This window comes from Abramis brama (genome assembly GCF_963993115.1).
Source record: "Abramis brama genome assembly, chromosome: 3".
In the NCBI taxonomy this organism is placed as follows: domain Eukaryota; kingdom Metazoa; phylum Chordata; class Actinopteri; order Cypriniformes; family Leuciscidae; genus Abramis; species Abramis brama.
The window spans coordinates 52302922-52323966 of NC_139965.1; the positions used below are offsets into that span (position 1 = coordinate 52302922).

The following is a 21045-nucleotide window of genomic DNA, read 5'->3' on the forward strand; positions in this document are numbered from 1 at the left end:
ACACAGAATTACATCTCACAACTGAATGCTGTCACCTTCGACTTGTTCATTAGGGTGTTAGAAAGGTTGTTCATTTTTTGAAGGCAGCTTTCTGACTCTGAGTTGGTTTGTGTAACATTAGCAACACATTATTAGCTGTTTGATAACATAGTCAAGAAAAAGGCTAATCATATTAATTACCGATGTTGTAAAGAGCGATACCATTGTGCATCGTTTACTACAGTAACTTGAGTCCAGTTGATAGAGTGGATCTCTGAGCTGGTGTGAGTGAGTGGAGGCGGGGCTAATTTACATATTCAGATATCCGTGAATACTAAATGAAGCAAGGGTGTAGAGTTAAATTCAAGCTATTTTAAGGCATGAAGATTTTTTTTTTCACAGGAAAAAAACATTTAAATATGTCATTTTGGTGCTGAAAGTTTAATTTTAAGGGATACAACTATTGACTACAGGGGGACTTTAAAATCGCAATAATGTATCGTGGCTAAGCAATCATGAAGATATCATATTGTGGGGCCTCTGGCGATTTCCACCCCAGCTGAACAGTGTTATTTTACTATCATTTATATACTATTATAGTATTTATTAATCATTTAAATACATTTTTATATTTTTTGCTTTAATTTAATTTTTGAATATTTTTTGTTTAAATATAGGGGCTGTCACCATTAACATGTTATACACAAACTAAGTTTCGCGGCTGAATAAAGCAAACCAGCGCCTCGCTAGAAAAGTTTTGATGGACAAGGATTGCAAACAAGGTACAGTAAGCATGCATAAGTCCGCTACTGTATATTGCGTAAACAAACCGTGTGTGCGTTCTCTCGGTGCACTGATCGCACACTATTTATGCACAGACACATTTCATTAAATGTATGTTTCCACAAAGACTCAGGATAATGTTTTGATTTGTCATGTTTTTGTTGCTGTATTTAGTAATTCTGAATGGATCTGTGTTCTGTAGTAGGTATATACAGTCAGATCAAGGCAGTTGGTTTAGTTTTTTTTGGCATCTCCATGTGGTCCTGGTTGGTATTGCAACTTGACTTGTCTAAAATGAAATGGGGGGGGGGGGGGGGGGGGGGGGGGGTCTGTAATGTTTTTTTTATTTTTTTTTATGGGTTCTTTGGTGTGCATAAATGTATGAATTGTAAAGACTCCTTATATCATTTGGTTATTTGGTGTCCTTTTGGAGTCTCCAAGTGTCCTTTTTTAGAAAGACACCTAAATTTACCTTGAAAAAAACGTGCAAAAAATGCAGTTTTGTAAGAATCGTCCTTCAATCTGATGGTTTACTTTGCTGGATATAGCCAATGAGAAAATGAAAATGTTAAACAAGATAAATGGTGTATGCTTAATTTCACGATAAGTGTGGGATTAATCACGATTAATTGCACAAAAAGGGTGCAATTAATCACTATTAAAAAAGTTTCATCTTGCATAGAAATATATCTTTTATTTCTACTTTTTGGGTGTAGAGGAAGTGTAGCTCTAATGTTGACAGCACTCACCAGGACTGCACTCCTGAGCTATCAGGTTAAGCACCTCCACTGCCGCTGGACACTGCTGAATAAACTCTTCACAAAATGAGCTGTCCTCAAGCAGCTGCGCCATCACCAAACACGCTCTGACAGAGTCAAAGACACCCACAATAAATATCCCATATGGGTTCATAGCACTACTGTACAATGACACATTCTTCCACATTCTTGTTTTGGCTGTGCTATGTCACAATATAAGATGCACTGAGGTTCTGACCTAGTTCTGATCTCGGCCAGAAGACGCACCACAGCCATCACAGGACTGGCTCCGTCTCCAGACGCAGGGAGGGACGTGTGGATGGACAGACTGCCCTCCTGTGGCAGTAACATGGACTGCACTGCTTGAACAACCTTCTCTGTGATGGACAGCTTATGCAGCGGCAGAGCCTTACAACAAACACACAGAGCTCCAAGATTAAGACATGACATCAGATACCTGAGCTGCTTTAGAAATGAGCAAGCTTGATAAGTCCTGAGGCAAAGGCAAGACATGGCAAGGGAAGTTTAATCATATATCAACATGGTATTTCAAAGCATCTGTTTTTCTGGCTTTACATTTGTCAGCTCCTTGGTAAGTAAACATTGAGTTGTTACTCAATATATACGAACTGGGGCATGTTTGTTAACTACTGTAGATGCTTAAAATCACTGTGGAAAAGTTCAATAACCGTGACTATTAATGTTTTTTTGTAAACTGAAATAAAATTAAACAAATATAACATGATTAAAGTACTAAAATGAAATAAATAAATAGCAAATCTAAAAAAAACAAAAAACAAATAAAAAAAGATTAGGGGTGACCCCGAATAGTCGAAGATTCGATGCTTCGATAGGAGGAGCCTGATTCGACTACCGATCTCACGGTCGAATCTTCGCAGAGGTGTTATGAAACGAGGATCATGCCACTTTGGCTATATGAGGGCGCTCAATGTCTGATTTCACATAGAACTAGCTTTTATGTCAAAAAGCTTAATATTATATTATGTTATAATATTAAAATATGTTAATATTCAGCCTATTATGATAATGCTGTAGGCCTATATAAAAATGTGCAAAGAAAGAAGCTTTTAATAAATATTTTTTAACGAGCGTGAATAAATCCAAACACCCCGTGACAGATTTAAGTTTCACTTTCAATCCGTGACCGACAGAGGAGGGTCTTCGCGGCAAGGATTTAAATCTTTAACAATGTCTGGGATAAGAAAATCTAAAGTGTGGATGTACACCATCAGAAAGGATATTCTCCAAGGCTGGATTTAGCATCAGGAAAACCATGATCGCACTTCTGCCGGCCAACCTTAACATGTTTCACGCATAGACAGGGTTTCACGTTAGAATGTATTTTATCCGCGCGCACAATTTGAAAAAACTCCAACGGACAGACAGAGTGAAAGACTGGATTTGTTCTGTCGATCAGGTAAGGTACAAGTGATTTCAAAACTTTTCAGCCGGTTCTAATTTTATTTTTGGATGCTGTGAACATTTTTAGCTAAAAAGACTGCCTCTCCAGTTTAGCATTTATTGTTGTTTCTGCAGTTAAAAAGACAAAGTTGAAAATTCTGGCTACTATCGTTATTTTAATAATTTCTTTATTTTTATTTTATTTATTAATCTGTCAGGGTTATCTAATCTTACTATTTGTGGCTTGTGTTTTGAATATATGTTCCCCTGCACTTTAGGCATTTTGCACACATTTGCTCCTCATCCTGTGACTTGATTCTGATTTATTTTGTTTTGTATTTTTATTTATTAGAAAGGTATATTCTGTTCTAATTTAATTTAGTAAATTAATTGTTTATTTTTTCGGTGCATCGATGTTGTGCTGTAGGCTGGCCTGCTCGCACAGGTAATTTAGCCGATTTAATTTGATTTGCATGTGAAATGCAAATCTGCAGTGTGGCCTTTCTGGAGTTATTTATGTTATTTCTTAGTTTTATTGATCAAAAATGTTTTTATACATTTTCTTCTATATCTTTGTGTGATTTTCTGTACATCGCGGCTTTGAAACGTTAAAGCCCCGCCCCCAGCCCCACCCCCACCCCCATACACATGATTCGACTATTAGTCGACTATAGGCAAGACATGACGATTCTGATTCGACTATGAAAATCCATAGTCGGGGACAGCCCTAAAAAAGATATTACAAAAGTACTAAAAACAAACTCAAATTTAAATGAAAACTGAAAATATAAAAATGAATGCTAATGCAAAACATTAATAAACGCTACAGTAGTATAAAAAATAATAATACTAAATTACCAATGACACAGTGATCGATCACTGTGTTAAAAGTTTTAAGTGATCAGAGACAGAATACAACCAGTCCCAATTAAGATGACCCACAACATTTACACTTAATTGTAATTAACATGCAATGAAGTGACCAAAAACATTACATTCAGTTCACAATTAAGTATATTATTTTCAAGTATATTATTTATGATATTATGAGAAGAAATATTTTTAAAAGTCTGCTAAATTTTTAAAAGGAAATAACAATGAGTAAAAAAAGGCCATCTATCTCATACAGTTGATTAGAACGGTAGATAACAATGGGCTGTGAATGATACTGTAAGCTGAAAAAACGTAATTGTTCAATGCAAAAAATAAGAGCATCGCTAACTATATGACATCAAAATTACAATTGTGCAGTTTTACAGTTATTTGAGAGGTGCTTACCTCAGAGCGGGGGGTGCAGAGGCGGGATATGGGAACAGTGAGGATATCAGACGCCTTGCTTGTGCGGCGGTAATCGCAGGAAGGAAACTTGACAGTGGCGATGCCCTCTTGTTCATTAATGGATATAACCACACCAACACTATCCGATACACCTTTACCCACCACCTGACACAGAGAACAGACATGGACAGAGGCAAATACTTCAGCTTGCAACGTAAGCCATTGAGATTATTCATCTGCTAAATTGTGTGTGTACCTGTTAACTGTCAGTTTTGTGGTAGCATGACAATTTGGCACGCTTTTTTAATGTTGTGACAGGAGAATGTATAAAAAAAATTCAATCTATTGTTTGAGTGTCACACTGTGCCTGTTTTTGGTATAACGCCTAAACAAAATCTCACAGGAACCTCAATTTTTGTGATATCAACTTGGAACACAAATTGGATAGACATAAAGCTTTAATTGTTTAGCATATGTAAAATACATACTTGGTATTTGAGGTTGGCCGATTGTGGATTTTACCGATAACGATAACTGTAGGTTGGCCCACGCTAACCAATAATCAATTAATTAACCGATAGTTTTAAAAATAGATTTTGAATGAAAACAAACATAACACATAAAACAGTGCTGAACTTTATTACAAAGATTGAAAAACAGTACTGAACCATTAATATGTATTGTAATTTTTTAATATAAAAAATATGAATATATCAAGTATACCTTGATAATTCATGTTAGTTCATTAACTAATGTTAAGAGAAACAACTTTAAAATGAAAAAATCTAGGCCTATTAGTAAATGTTGAAATTAACAATGAACAATACTTATTAACCTCAGTTAATGTTACTAATGGACTCTAATTGTAAAATGCTACCATTTCATATAAACCAAACAGTCATGCTTAAAGGGATAGTTCACCCAAAAATGAAATTGCTAATTTTCATTTTTGGCTGAACTATCCCTTTAAATATGTCTATCTTTCAATATCTACACATAGCATTGAAATTAGACATATGTATATTGTGTTTACTTTGATACATTTGCTTCTATTTTAGAACATTATCTAGATTATTTAGAACATTTTGATTATCTTATCAAAATAACATAATATGTATTACAGTGAAAAGAAAAAAGAACAGAAATCAGATGCATTTCAGATTTGTTTGTGTTTCGGTCTGCAGCATGACGACACAGTTTGCTTTCTCATGTCACTGGCTTTAAATATGCAACTTCGCTGCAAAAAAAAAAAATGCTTAAAAGCGAACAAATGGATATAAACTAATTCAAATAGATGGTAACAATCCTGACATTAACCATTTGGGTTGTGTGTTTTTGTCACATTGTTTTAACCGCTACTAATGTAGCGTCCTCAGCCTCGGCAGCAAACATACTGCTGTTCTCCACTAATGCAGCATCTAGTCGCCAAATTAATGAATTTATAATGATATGAAAATATGTATGTTAGTACAAGCAATTGGTTATCGGTGGCGATTAAACAGCAAAACCGATCAATCGGTCGACCTCTACTTGGTATGATATAAAACATGTATAGTTGAGTTAATTTGCTTTACAGTAAACTTAAACTTCTATAACGTTTTAACGTAAAGTGTTTTCACTTCAGCAATAATCTGAAAGCATTCATAAAATAAAACTATTTAAGTTCGGATAATGCATTTTCAGGTCTGTGCTCTAAATAGGGGAGGGGTGACAGTTAACAGGTTAGATTAATAGGTCACCTGGACTTCAGAACCAATCTTGATGGTCTCCTTGAATCCACCTAGAGCACAGAGAGCCGCCACAGCCTGTCGGCCAATCGACTGCAGCTTGGACAACTTCCTGCCACTGCTGTTACCGCTCTCCAGAATACTCTCAGCATATTTGCCTAACTGAGGGATGTACATCAAGGCCCTGGACAACACCTGAGGAGAGGATGGAAGATTTCAACACTGTTGTGTGTTTCATTGAGCACTGAAACTCAAGTATAATTCTGATAGGTCAGTTGTAATGGTACCCTTGTTAGAGCAGGGCACGAATCAAGAAGGGCAGCTCACCTTTTCTGCTGTGCTGGTCCATATTTGAGCAGTGTTGGATTCAGGTGCAGTCAGAAGACTGTGGAGCAGAGCGATGACCTCAGCAGCCATGCTGTTAGCCACGTGACCGCTGATGAACGGCCGCACTGGATCTGATCTGTGTTTCGGAAAAATCTGATATTAGAAAAGAACTACAGTGATGGTCAAAACAAAAGTTTGGAATAATTAAGATGTTTTATTGTATTTGAAAGATGTCTCTTCTGCTCACCAAAAGACTCAAAAATAATGTAAAATAACTGTTTTCTATTGTAAAATATTTTAAAATGTAATTTATTTTAATATGTCCTTGCTGGATAAAAGCAATCATGTATTTATTCAAATCTTACTAACCCCAAAGTTTTGGATGGTAGTGTATCACACAGCAAAGTCAACACTGATAATAATAAGACATTTTTCTTGAGTAGAAAATCCGCATATTAGAATGATTTCTGAAGGATCATGTGACACTGAAGACTGGAGCAATGATGCTGAAAATTCAGCTTTGCAACAGGAATTTTAAACTTTTAAAAAAGAGATTCAAATAGAAAACATTTCTTTTAAATTGTAATAATATTTCACAATATTACTGTTTTAACTGTATTTTTGAACAAATAAATGCAGCCTTGAGCAGAAGAGATGTTTTTCAAAATGTTTTAAAAAACAACATAATTTCACACTTTTGAATGGTAGTGTTGTTTAGGTAGCAAAGTTTTTTTAAACAACATCAATGTCTATTGTAATGTTCAGTAAAATGACTGTAAGAACTATTATTTAAATAAATGAATACAGCGGTTACCCCTGAACACAGAGCAGCTGCACTTATAAACACTACTTTATTATGTATCCTACGCAGGTAGGATGAATAGAAAATTCCATCAGAACTTTCCTGAAGACAGTTTCCCTTTCAGATATTCAAAAGGTAGCAAAGTATATTTTTCTTACCGAGCCAATTCACCGTTCCTCTCTCGGCAGACAGTAGACTGAGCAGTTTTCTTCTTGTCACCTGTATTGGATACCCCAGAGTTCTCCTGGCCAGTGTTCTCTATTGGTGGTCCCACACTAACAATAAGCCCAGATTGAGCCCACTTATTGGCTTTCCGCAAAGCAGAGGATGCCTCTTCTGTGATCACCTCACAGCAGCCACTCTGCAAAAAGGTGAACAGATTTTACAACATTCAGCATGACAGATTTTTGCTCTCCAAAAGAGTGAACAGTCACTAAACCAGAGCTGACCTTTGTCATATCTCGATCCATCTTTACCACCTTCTCCATGTTCGCTCCAGTGCCGAGACGGAAAGGACGACCCTCTGAGCTGCTGCAAGGTGCGAATACTGACATCAATCATAACTTTTATAAAAATGGGTTTAATTAACTTTTTTTTTTTAAATGGGTTTCTTTTCTTTCTTTATTTCAGAATCAAAGAACACAATAAGGTTGATGTGTTTTGTAGTGTGGCCGCCCAGTGTTATTACCTGAGTAATGGCTGAAGCACCTCATGTGATGACTGGTCTTCTCTCTTGTGGATGAAAATGGACAGCTTGCCATCCACTGCTTCACCCTCCTCACTAGCGTCTTTATCAGTCTTAGCACTGCTCTTAGGACAGGCCCGTGTCAGACTAGTGTCAGGCTCAGAAGCGCTTGGGGAGAGCAAAGTCTGGCAACCTAAGCGAGGAGAGAAAATTAAATTAAACTCGCTGATAAAGCAGGAAAGAAAGAAACAGATTTAAAAAAAATTATCATTTTATAATTAATTATTATATTATAATGAAATCTGAAGGATCATGTGATACCGAAGACTGGAGTAATGATGCTGAAAATGCAGCTTTGCATCACACTAATAAATGACACTTTAAAATGCATTCAAATAGAAAAGTTGTTTTAAATCGTAATTTTACAATCTCTCTCTCTCTATATATATATATACACACATATCAATTGATTTAAAAAAATAACTAGATTAATCACACATTTTTTTCTGTGATTAATCGCGATTAGTCACAATTAAAAACACTTACTTTTTTTTATAGATTTCATAATGTAATCATTTCAACATTAATCTCCAAATTAATGTAGAGACAACAAAGGCAGTATATTTTAAATACTTGTTTAATGGCATCTTTCTATGAATGAAGACTAGTATCACTGATACTAAAACAGCTACTGATGTCTCATGAAAATAACGATATCTAACAGTCTGCACTGCATAAATTATAAATAGACTAATCCTTATTAAAGCTACAAAAGTTCTTTAGTCAGGAGCAGTGAGTGATATTCTCTGTTCCCTTTGTTCTTTGATTAACTTTACTGACAGGCAGCATTATTGGCTGCTGTCCCTTTAAAGCTGGTTTTAAAGGGACAGCAGCCAATAATGCTGCCTGTCAGTAAAGTCAGAGGTGCTGACAGAGACGTGGATCTCACACGAGCTCATTCACTCACAGCTCTTTACGTTCATTTAAGACTTTAACTAATTTAAGACTGCTCTTATGAGGATACTCGACAAAACAGACATTTTGGCATAATTGTGTGTTGCTGTTCATTCAAGCGTGAAAGAGACTCGATTCTGGCACGCTTTCTGTGCGCACGATACTGGCGCTTCTTTCTGTGCGCCCCGTGTGTGTGTCTGTGTTAGGACATAGGCAGCGCGTTCTCTTTTGTCTTGTCACACTTGAATGGTTTAAAAGCATTTGCATGAAGAAGAGCGTGATCATATAATGTAATGCTAGCCAAAGGATGACCGAAAAAACGGATGCTGCATTAATTGTGTAACATTGACAGCCCTAATATATATATATTATTTTATTTTTTTTAATGCCAAAATTTTTTTTTTCTCTCATACCTGGCACCACATAGTCTGCCAGCTTGGCCAGCAGCAGTGATGCGATGCGGAAGGCAGGATCATTGGCGTCTTGCTGCTCTGCATCCAGTGCATTTGTTGAGTAGCTCCAGGAAGGAAGTGCTACATTCCCACAGTCCTCCACACTCATAAGTGGAAGCGCAGCACGGCATAACTGCAGGATAATCAGCACCAGTTTGGGCGAGGGCCGCTGGTCCAGGAGCAGTGACAGAAGCTTGGACACACAGGCTGGCTGGCTCAGGATGGTCTTGCCTATGTGGCTCCTTGGAAGAGGAGAAAGGGCCATGCAACAGTTGAAATTAGTTCAAATCAACTAAATCCATTTACACTTTAATGTGTAACTAGTTGAAAGTTAGGCACAATTTAATTGAAGGACTTGAAATCCTAAAAATGTACGTTTCTTTTTTTTTGTTCATTGGCTTCACACAAAATGAAACCTATGAAACCTGCATCTGACTCATCTGAAGCTTTTATTTACGTCACACTCAAACTGAACAGATAACAGTTACCATGTTCATGTGTACTTAACCCTCTATGAACCACACTTTAGGAAATGAAACTTAAAATCACAATTAGTGACCGGTAGGGATGCTCCAAAATGAAAATTTTCAGCTAAAACAGCAATTGTCATATTAAAGCACATGTACTATAATTTTAACTGTAGTGTATATTGCGATATTACATTTAAAGGTAAAATACAAACAAGTGAAGTTAAATGAGAGAAAACCAGGAATTACCTGGACAGATCGTTGAGCAAACTGAGCACATCCTGCAGGGCATCATTCCCTGCCGCTTGGTTACCGCAGCAGTCTGTCGCCCGAGCCAGGTGATTGGTTAATAAGCTAGACACCTGTCGTGCCAGTCCAGAATGCACTGCGTCTGTGGAGCCTCCTATCAGACAACAATGTTAGCGTCTGTTGTAATTAAACAGGTTTGTAGTGGTACTTTTTGAACGGTAAACTTTCCTCACCTTCGACTTTTTCCCACTCAATGCAGCGGTTGGCCAGCACCTGAAAAGCAGCCCAGGCCATCGTGGCTACTTTCTGTTTTTTGGTTTGTTTCTCATTGGAGCTGCAGTCCCTCTGACTGCTCAGGCTACACAGCCTGTCCATAAGCTGAACCAAACCACTGCGAACGAGACACTGCTCCTCACTCCTGTGGACACCATCAGATAGCACTTTAGATGAAGGATTCTTATTTTAGATCGACTTTAGATGTAACTCCAAGTCATCTGTCATTATTATGTTTCTAGCATGTGTTTGGGAACAGTTCATCTAACCCTAATTGATGGAGTGTGTAGCTTTTCATTTCTTAAAGGTCCCGTTCTTCGTGATCCCATGTTTCAAACTTTAGTTAGTGTGTAATGTTGCTGTTAGAGCATAAATAATATCTGTAAAATTATAAAGCTCAAAGTTCAATGCCAAGCGAGATATTTTATTTAACAGAAGTCGCCTACATCGAACGGCCCGTTTGGACTACATCCCTCTACTTCCTTCTTTAATGACGTCACTAGAACCGTTTTTTGACTAACCTCCGCCCACAGGAATGCTCCCTCAACTCTACCGAAATTCGTTTATGTACTTGCGCACTTCTTATAACTTACTGTGTTTACTCAGCTCTTACGGTGATTTTCTGAAGTAAAACTGACGCTTCATCTTTTGTGTGATGTACAATAAACTTTATTAAACTCATCAGTATATGTTTGATCATCATTCAGACAGCAGACTTGTAGGCTATTAATAAATAATGGATACATACAAGCAGATGACAAATACGTTATAATAACCGTAATTAAACTACTAAACTATACCTGTTCCATCTCTATACAGCACTCTGACTCTGTAGGCATTATTGTCCGACTCGAAATGAACACCGTTACTGAGAGTTTCTGATATTATCATCATTCCGTGAGATGAAATTGTCCTGAGAGACTGAGCGCGAGCTCATGAAGCTCCGCCCCCTGGGTCATCCAGCAGCAGCTTATTTGCATTTAAAGGGCACACACTAAAACAGCGCGTTTTTCTGAGCCCCAAAAAATTACAATTTAAACATGCTGTAAAAAATGATCTGTTGGGTATTTTGAGCTGAAACTTCACATACACACTCTGGGGACATCAGAGACTTATTTTACATCTTGTGAAAAGGGGCATAATACGGGACCTTTAAACAACCATGTAGGAAGACACAATTATGTGATTTTATTTCCATCAAGAGGTGCATACATTTTTGGTCAAGATCTTGTATTGTCAATGTAGAAATTGTATTGAAATTGTAAAGTCTCATCCAGCACATCCCAAACACTTTCACTGAATTTAAGGTCTGGACTCAATTCATGTGTGAAAATGATTCTTCATGCTCCCTCCAAACCATTCTTTCACAATTTGAGCCTGATGAATCTTGACATTGTCATCCTGGAATATGGCCATACTCGTGTCTTCCTACATGGTTGTTAAAGAAATGAAAAGCTATACACTCTATCAGATAGGCTTAGTTACCAAACATATAACATGCTAGAAACATAATAAGGACCAGCGAGCAGCACGCAAGAGACACAACAAGAGCGCGCAAGTGGTTTTTTCTAGAATACTCTGTTCTCCTGTTATTTCAGTGCTGTATTTTAATCGAGGTAAGGCCATCTTCGATTCTCTGCTTACTTTGTATTTTTAACTTCACATAATTCTGTATTTTAGTTAGACGCGCTGCTTTATTTAACACAAAGCCGCGAGTGATAATAATTAATATTGCAGTCTAATTTGCACTTAAGCCGTTGCTCTTATTGCAGTTTCGTCTTGGCACATTTTCGCGTTATTCAGACTTAATTGCCCGACCGAAACAGCTTATGTAAGAATAGATTTCCAAAAGATTTCCACACGCAGATTTTGTATCGGGTTCAAGCTGGTCAAACCACCACACTTACTGACAATAGGCCTTTTTTGCCCTCAAAATTTCACTACTGTGACTAAGAAAAAAATATACCTCTGAAACAACATTTCCTTTGCGGTCACCTAAGTGAAATTACATGGTCTGCAAAACACAAAAAACATGTGATGTCATGAGGCTAAAGATGCTTGCCTGGTGTAAGGGATGGTGCACAGCAGGCCGATGCTGTTGGCACAGGCTATGGGGTAACGGGCACAGAGAGACACCACTGATGTCATGGTCTCTCCAAAGGCCTCCTGGACATGCTCCATCATGCCTCCGCACGTCAGTTCCTCGACTCTACACACACGCACATTCATATGGACAACTTAAGCTTCATGGTAGAGATGCAATCCATCTAGCATCTAGCAATATTAAATTAAAGGCTGCATTTATTTGATCATTAATACAGTAAAACAATAATATTGAGACATATTATTGCCATTTAAAATAACTTTTATATTTTAAAATGTAATTCTGTGATGCAAAGCTGAATTTTCAGCATCGTTACTCCAGCTTTCAGTGTCACATGATCCTTCAGAAACCATTCTAACATGCTGATTTGCTGCTCAGTTGCAATAAATTTTTATAGTGCTCAATTATTAATAATGGTTCTTCTTATCATCAATGATAGAAACCGTTTTTGTTGCTTAATATATCTGTGGTAAAAAAAAAATCAGGATTCTGTGATTCATAAAAAGTTAAAAAGAACATATTTTTTAAAAACTGAAGAATATAAATGTCTTTACTGTTAGTTGTGATTAATTTTAATGTGCCCTTGCTAAATAAAAGCATTAATTTCTAAACATTCTTACCCCAAATTTTTTAATGGCAGTGTATCACAGTTTCCACAAAAATATGAAGCAACACAACTCTTTTCAACATTGATAATAATAAGAAATGATTCTTGAGCAGCAAATCAGCATTTTAGAATGATTTCTGAAGGATCATGTGACACTGAAGACTGGAGTAATGATGCTGAAAATTCAGCTTTGCATCACAGGAATAAATTACATTTTAACATATATTACAATAGAAATGTTCTTTTAAATTTAATTTTTTTGCATATTTTTGTGGAAACTGTGATGCAGTTATTTCAGTATTTACAATTTAATGCATCCTTTCTGAATTAAAGTACTTATTTCTTAGAAAATTCTTACTGACCCCAAAGTTTGAACAGTAGTTTGGCAGCAACCTGAGGTTAAACCAGTTTAAAATGTACCTTGGTCCACCCTGCAGCACCATGGTAACTGGGCCGACCAGATGTGTGACCCCTCCCACCCGAACAGCAGCGGTGAGCAGCTCTCTCATGTGAACCAGAGCCTGCTTCCTCGTGCGACCTCTCCTCCAGCGGGTCTGAGCTGCTGACAGGAAGCTGGTGCTGGACACCTGCAGGCATAAGACTCAGTTTAGAAACATTGCAAGTGAGAGCAATGAATGGCAACAGTTGATGTTTAACAAGTGTCCTGCTGCATGTGTCTGATCTCACAGTTTGATCAGGTGTTGTTCCTATGAAGGCAAACAGTTGTCCCAGGAGCACGCTGTACGTGGGCTTGTCCTTGCTGTCTTCAATGACCAATGACTGTAGTAGAGTAAAAGAGCTGCTCCGGTGACTGGATGGGTTGATGCGCCTCCTAGACAGACAATTAGTTACTACAATTTGTAAAACTTTTACCATAATATAAACTTTAACCATATATACATACATATATACATATACATATACACATACATAAATATATTTAGGGGTGTAACGGTTCTCTGTAAAAAAAAGTCAAATCGTACCGTTCTCCACCCACATTTCGGCACGCACTTGCACCACGGTTCATCTCAAATTTGATGAACAAAACGTGAACAAAACGCTCACTCTTTGTAAACTTTTTATTCAATTCAGGTGTTGATAGCGCACAAGCACAAGCAAGACCTGAACAGCACATGTTGCTATCTATGTTTAAACTAAACTCATTTAAGCCTTGCCAATTTAAACATTCAAGAGCAAGACACGAAAGTGAACTCGCACGTGCTGTGAAAAGATTTGTGTGTGCGCACTCATCCAAAGCAAATATTGAGTCGTCTTTCAAGTCTAGTAATTCAATGGAGAAATTCACACAAAAATTGTGTCAACATGAGTATCCTAGCAGACATAGTCTGTCATGCATTAAGTGAACTTGTACAGTTGAGAAAGATGTAACCGTATCAGTATTTTGGATCTGTGCATTATGTCTTAAAGTGACAGCTGCCTAATATTCCTGCTGCTGTCTGTGTTTAATGTTAATCAAACAACAAAAGACATGGAAATCACTCACTGTTCTTGATTGAATAGCTTTTGTAACTTTAATAAGGATTAATCTTTAATTTCTACAGTCAAATTTGCAATGTTATTTTACAATTTATTACTTTATTCAATTTCTGTGCCTGAAAACTAATGTTAGACCTACTTGAAAAGCACTGTTTATTTTATTTATATCTTTGCTCTCTTGTATTTATTTGTGCGGTTGCTGGTAGTTAGATCATTTGTTCCTTTATTCTTTATTTTTATTTGACAGTGGTCTTTTTTTCCCTGAACATAGCACATACCGAACTGTAACGAAACCATGAACCTAAAACCGCGATACAAACCGAGCAATTTGAACCAATAAATAAAAAAATAAAATAAAAATAAATATATATATATATTTTTTTTTTTTGACCGAGAAAACGTCACCCAGTTATTGATTTGCTGAACACACCTTCATCTGAACAAAAGAGCCATGCTTTTAAGCTTTTTGAGAAATCAAATTTTGAATGACTTTTAAAGGACAAATTAAGCTGACATGAATGAAAAAATGAATGCATAAATACATTTTTGGAAATGTATAAATAAATGCATGCAGATAAAAATAAATAAATAAATGCATTAATAAATAAATGATTTCAGCTTTAATAATAAACAACTGTAATGTAGTTTATTATTCTGAATGTAGGCTGTCTGTGGTTGCCAAATATTCAAACATTTATATAAAAATTCAACTAATATGTGCTTACAGGTGTGCGCATATTGGCAATTTTACAAATCAGAGAGTTGAACCTCTTCGTTTTATAACTGTTATTTGATGCTTCTGCTGTCACAGAGGTACCTTTGTGCTCCATGTGTAAACTCCACATCACTGTTGGCAATCATTTCCAAATCTGAGGGAGCGGACATACTGCGCAGGAACACAGGCTGCTTCACTATAGGAGCCATCGATTTAGCGTCCGATACTGACTTGCAGGCTGTAAGAAGGACAAGTTAAAAGGGCTGTTAAGCGCATTTGTAAGCTTATGCAAGTGTGTGCATGTGTAAATGCGTGCACAAATAACCTGGTGTGCATGTTGGTGTTGTAGACAGACTCTTGCATTGTGGTGCTATTGTAACATGTAGCAGCAGTTCAGAGCGGTTTATCAAGCTCTTCACAAGCGCTTTGGTTTTAGCCAGTGGAACGGAGCTTCTTTGCTGCTGCACGGCATTAACCTCATGGAAAAACTTCTCTCTGTCCAAAACAAAACACAGGCAATAGTTTCATAAGTACACTATTGTTCAAAAGTTTGGGGTTGGCAAGTTGGTTTAATTTGTTGTTTACAAATACATTTTTCTATTTGAAAATATCTTAAAATGTAATTTAATCCTAATTTGCTGCTCAAGAGACATTTCTTATGATTATCAATGTTGAAAACAGTTGTGCTGCTTCATATTTTTGTGGGAACAGGATTCTATGATGAATGGGTGTAACCGACAGCTTTGAGAACAATTTAGATCCACTACAGGGAGTCAGAATGGGTTTCATGTCATACCTCAAAGCCATCACTGCATTTTCTGGATCTGTGCAGTCCAGAGGAACCTCCTTGAGCGAACACAGAAGTTCCAGCTCCTTCATTTTGTTCTGTGAGCCACAAGACACACCAAATGAATCAATTTTCGACTTAATCTGGCTACAATATAAGCGGAAACAAACCACTGCATACAGTTTGTCAATGCCTACACTTCCTGCAGCTGTTCCAGTACAAATGATTATATTATTCTTTAAAGAAACTAGCGATTCTGGAAGATTACACTTAATAATCATCAAAGAACTTTAAGGACACACTACAACCAGAAACTTTCTTATTTGTCATGCAAAGAATACCTTTTATTTCAGAAATGTTGCTCTTGTAATGGTGAAGTTTGAGCTAATTATGCCAATTTAACATTTGTTGAAATATCATGGTATTATCTGAAGTACCCTGGTGTACCAAGTAAATACAGCAGTGGGTAAAAGAGATGTTTGACCTAGGAAAAACTGCTTCTCCTCACTTTATATTAAATATTTATTACATATTTTGTATGCCTATTGTGAAGTTGTGCCTGGAGTGCAAAACTAATGTAAGAGGAAAAGAAAATTACATTGAAAGTTCAGTTCCCTTCCGAGATACATTTATAAAAGAACCCGCTCACAATGCAATATTTATATTTTTCTTCTAATATTTCGAGCATCGCAAAGAGTTTCTGCGCCTGGTACAGTATTTTCTCTGCTGATGCATCTCTGTTCTCTTCTTTGTGTCCCAGAGCTACTTGTCCTGTCTCTGTCTGGCCTGTGTTAATGTCCTGTTCACAGACTTGACATTTTGGGAAAATATTGCAATGCAGTGTGCAAGCCTGGAATAGAGGTCGGACAAAATAAAACAAAAATTTGGTTGACGATCGTGTGTTTGGAGCAAAAACTGTCCTGTTCTGATTTATGGCCGGTCGACCGGTGCATCTCTAGACCACACTTTCACTTTTATGTAAGGTAATGTACAAATTGACCCTTCGCTAAGCCCCGCCCTCCTTAGTTACTGTTGCTACACCTGTCAAGCTTTTGCGCCTGGCACGTCTATTACAGTATGTATGCACTGGTTTCAGACATTCCTAAGGAGATAATTAGTCATTTTTGGCGGACAGGTGAAAATATGAGAGAGCAAGACTGCAGTATGCATTCGAGGGCTATATCCACGACATAATATGCAAACGATTAGAGAATAATTTCATCAAAATTGAAGCTAAAGTCTATAACGTTAGGTCCCAGCGCAAGCAGCAGCCGCCTCATACGCTGACCATTCAAATGGGAAACACACAAATTGAGGAACAGCTATGTGCATGCACAGCAGGGTAAATGAAATGTGAAAATATTCTAATATTTATAAATCAAACATCTTATCCATATGTATCGTGGAATAAACACAAGACATTAGCCTGACCACTTTGCAATGATAACATTCTCCCGCTTATATTTGTAGTGCGCCAGGCTAACGTTACTGCTCACACGTCGTGGGTCACATAGTGACTACTGTTATGAACTGATTAAGTTTGCATACCAAACTTTTCCTTGGAGATCTCCGGCAAGCCCCCTGATGTTCCTTCCTTTTACTAACTACCTTTTACTTTTACTAGAACTAACACCGGGAGAGTCGCGATCGGATTGGGGTAACGTTACTAGTTTGGCTGTCGATTAACAAAATGCTGAAATATATTTTTAAGTACCGTTACATTATGTCAGTGAGCCTCCGTCTTGCCTTTAATCACATTGCTTGATCCACGAGCTGGACAATAACTTTATTCTAGAGCTGCTATAAAGCCAAAACACTTTTAATTTCCTATTATCAATGTAAAGCTGCTTTGGAACAATCTACATTGTTAAAAGCGCTATATAAATGAAGATGACGCCCGGCATTTCTCCCCTTGGGTTTTAGGTTTCGGGAAGGGAACAAAATCCACCACCCCGTCCAAACTTTTAGGATACCGGGTATCAGATTTGCACAATCCATACGCACAACGCGGCATGTTTCCCTCTCGCTCGAAAGCTTGCCAGACCTCCCGCGCCTAGTTACGGTTGCTAAGCCACGATTGGCCTGTGGCGGTTTTCGGGCGTGGCTTAGCGAAGGGTCAATTGTGCTCATAACATTTTTATTTATCATACACAACCATATTTCAGACAAATAGAGAAATTATGAAATTACATATAAAGAAGTACTTAAGTGATTAAAAAAAAAAAAAACATTCTAAAGTTCATTTAATAAAATGTTATGTAAACTATAAAAAAAATGCAATTTAATTGCAATTAACGCAATTAAGTGTCTGAAAACATTACATTCGGTTCACACTACATCTCACATTACTTACCTCAAAGAAGTGATAGTCGTGGAAGAAGGGCGAGTTGTTCTCAAGTTTTCCCTGTTGAGCTTCATCTACTTCATTCTGCCACTTCTGCTCCAATTCAGCTACACTCTGAAACAAACACAGACACAGAATATAGTGTTACTCTTCAACAGCATCACACAATACGTTTATGAAAAGCCCTACATCTGTGGCTACTTGTAACACATACTTGTAACTGTCTTTCCATTGCATTGATCTTCTTGAATGTCTCGGCCATGATTTTGCAGAGCAGATTGTGTTCCTCTCTGTGCACTTCTCTGTACTGGAAGTTCACCAGCGACTGCAGCGCATCTACCAGGCCCAAGTGCTTTATTACACACGACACGATCACTTCCTCCATCACATCAGGACGGATCACCTCTCTGAGAACAGAATAAACATATGATTAATCAACTATTATTCTACATTTCTGATGCAAGAAGTCATAATGTTGTGGTTTGCTGCCAAAAAGGTCAAACCTTTATGGAAGTGTGAATAAAAAAATATCATAAAATAAAATAAAATACTACTTATTTGAAACCAAAAATGCAAATAAATCATGACACAAATAGACTTTATAAGGTTAGATTTGTTAACTTTAACTAACAATATTAATTAACCTAAACTAATATAGAAAAAAAGAACAATAATTGTACAGCACTTCTTAATTTTAAGAAATGTTAATTTCAACACTTACTAATAATTTATTTTAATTAAAAGTTACATCTCATAACATTAGTTAAACACTGTGAATTAACATGTACAAACATGAACAATTGTATTTTTTAGCTAACATTAACCAATGCTGTAAAAAAAAAAAAATTGGTCACTGTTAGTTCATTTTAGCTTCAAGCATTAACTAATCTTAGCAAATGGAACAAATGTACCAACATATTTAAAATGATTGAATTCATATATATAAATTCATAATATATAAATTTATATATATGAATTCAATCATTTTAAATACGTTGGTACATTTGTTCTATTTGCATTTGTTCCAATTAAGTATATATTTTTAATTGTAAAGTTTAAAAGTACATTTTTAAACAAAATAAATGAAACCTTTAAATATGTCCATGTATTAGTCAAAGCGTTTTGTTTATATTTTTATGCATTTATGATTAAGGTTAAATGTTCTTCTAACGTAATTGCATTCCACTAATAGGTAAACTCCCTATCACGTGCTTACTTGATGCTGGGGCGAAACTGAGGCCGTGCTCTTCCAGACAGCTCCCTCAGGCGGCCCATAATGCCCTGAGGTAAGTGGATGCGGGGCAGCTCACAGCAAGCCCCAGGCATTGGGCCTGGAGGTGGGACGAGGATGTCTGAAGGATAAGTGAACTCTCTCTCCTCATCAATGGTTAACGGCAGGGGAGACGGAGACGGCGTGAGAGCAGGAGATATCGCACCATTAGCCTCCACTTGCCACTGACACCTTACAGAAAACAGGAACAAGAAGCAAAAAATATAAGAACCAAATACACTATGATCAATAAGTTATGACAACATGTTTTACATTGCTTTAACTCATCAAAATAAGTTAAGCAATTTTCAACTTTTTTTATACAAGTTATACAAGATTTTTTTTTAAAAATCAGTTGAATGTAATTCAAGTTGAAATGACTTAAACATCCAAGTTGGTTGCACTTAAAAATAAGGCAGCAATTTTTTTTGTGTATAAGAAGGCTTTTTAAAAAGAAATCAATACTTTTTTTCAGCAATGACACATTCATTTGATCAAAAGTGACAGTAAAGACATTGATAATGTTACAGAAGATTTATATTTCAAATAAATGTTGTTCTTTTGAACTTTCTAATCAAAGATTTTTTTTTTACTTTTTTTTAAATGCATTCAAATAGGAAAATTTGTTATTTTACACTGTGCTTTTTGTTTAATTTTCTATGTAAATAAAGATAAATAAGGATTGCTGAAGTGCATCTCTGCATTTGGGTCCTCACGTCCTGTACCAAACCTGACATAATCAGCACACCTCTGCAGTAGTTTGGAGCAGAGAAGGTCATGGCAGGTCTCCTCCTCTCGTGTGATATCAGGGCCATTATAGAGGATGCGTAGCATAGCGCAGGCCAGCACTGATAAACCCAGAGCTAGATCAGCCAGGAAGGGCAGCCCGCCGGACACATCCTCGGATGACTCCTGAAATCAACATAATTAGAAATACAGCCAAGAAAGGTGATTAAAGTTTTGCCCATTTCAGTGGATTTATTTTAAAATTTCCTTTAGACTTCAGGTTAGCATTAGTTGGTGTCTGCAATGCTTTTGCTCCACATTGTGTGTCTTTATTGTCCACCAAGGTGGAAAATTGTCTTTGGCTCACCAGCACATAAAATAACTATACAGGCAATGGTATAAAAACAAAACAAAAACACAGACAGATTCACATTACATGGATATAAAAATACAGTTCATGCCACTGTCATTTGGTTTATCAATCACTTGCGAAGTTGAGAATTGTACAAAATTATGAGAATGTTCACAAAATTAACTCTACAAGTCTGTGCACTCAATATCAATAACACTTTTGTTGAGTATTTAATTTCAGTTAGTTTTTCTAACACATTTCAACACAGTCTTTTCGTAACAATTTCGTAAAAAGGAACAAAATATTTAGAGCAATGTAAATTATACTTTTAAATTATACGTTTGCTGCTTTTTAAATACATGTTTTTGTGCGTTTTTTTTATTGATATGGACCTGTGTCTGAAATAATGTATAAAGTAAATAGTTTTAATCTATGTTTTAGCATACAATTATAACCCTGCATCCAAGACATTTGTAGGAAAACACAT

General features: G+C 36.7%; 1 protein-coding gene across 3 annotated transcripts in view; it reads right to left on the minus strand.

Annotated features, from left to right (window-relative positions):
• Window positions 1-21045, minus strand: part of hectd4 (HECT domain E3 ubiquitin protein ligase 4) — an 83741-nt gene that overhangs the window by 30364 nt on the left and 32332 nt on the right. For all 3 annotated transcript variants that reach the window (XM_084108951.1, XM_084108950.1, XM_084108949.1), the window contains exons 24-44: window positions 20229-20392; window positions 19427-19672; window positions 18425-18617; window positions 18220-18324; window positions 15876-15964; window positions 15405-15574; window positions 15182-15317; window positions 13555-13699; window positions 13288-13454; window positions 12219-12365; window positions 10117-10301; window positions 9884-10037; window positions 9129-9409; window positions 7765-7954; window positions 7526-7607; window positions 7235-7437; window positions 6275-6410; window positions 5960-6142; window positions 4221-4385; window positions 1759-1928; window positions 1512-1627 (exon numbers count right to left, since the gene is read on the minus strand). In XM_084108951.1, coding sequence (XP_083965077.1) covers window positions 1512-1627; window positions 1759-1928; window positions 4221-4385; window positions 5960-6142; window positions 6275-6410; window positions 7235-7437; window positions 7526-7607; window positions 7765-7954; window positions 9129-9409; window positions 9884-10037; window positions 10117-10301; window positions 12219-12365; window positions 13288-13454; window positions 13555-13699; window positions 15182-15317; window positions 15405-15574; window positions 15876-15964; window positions 18220-18324; window positions 18425-18617; window positions 19427-19672; window positions 20229-20392 — 3427 coding nt within the window. The remainder of the gene's footprint in view (window positions 1-1511; window positions 1628-1758; window positions 1929-4220; window positions 4386-5959; window positions 6143-6274; window positions 6411-7234; window positions 7438-7525; window positions 7608-7764; window positions 7955-9128; window positions 9410-9883; window positions 10038-10116; window positions 10302-12218; window positions 12366-13287; window positions 13455-13554; window positions 13700-15181; window positions 15318-15404; window positions 15575-15875; window positions 15965-18219; window positions 18325-18424; window positions 18618-19426; window positions 19673-20228; window positions 20393-21045) is intronic.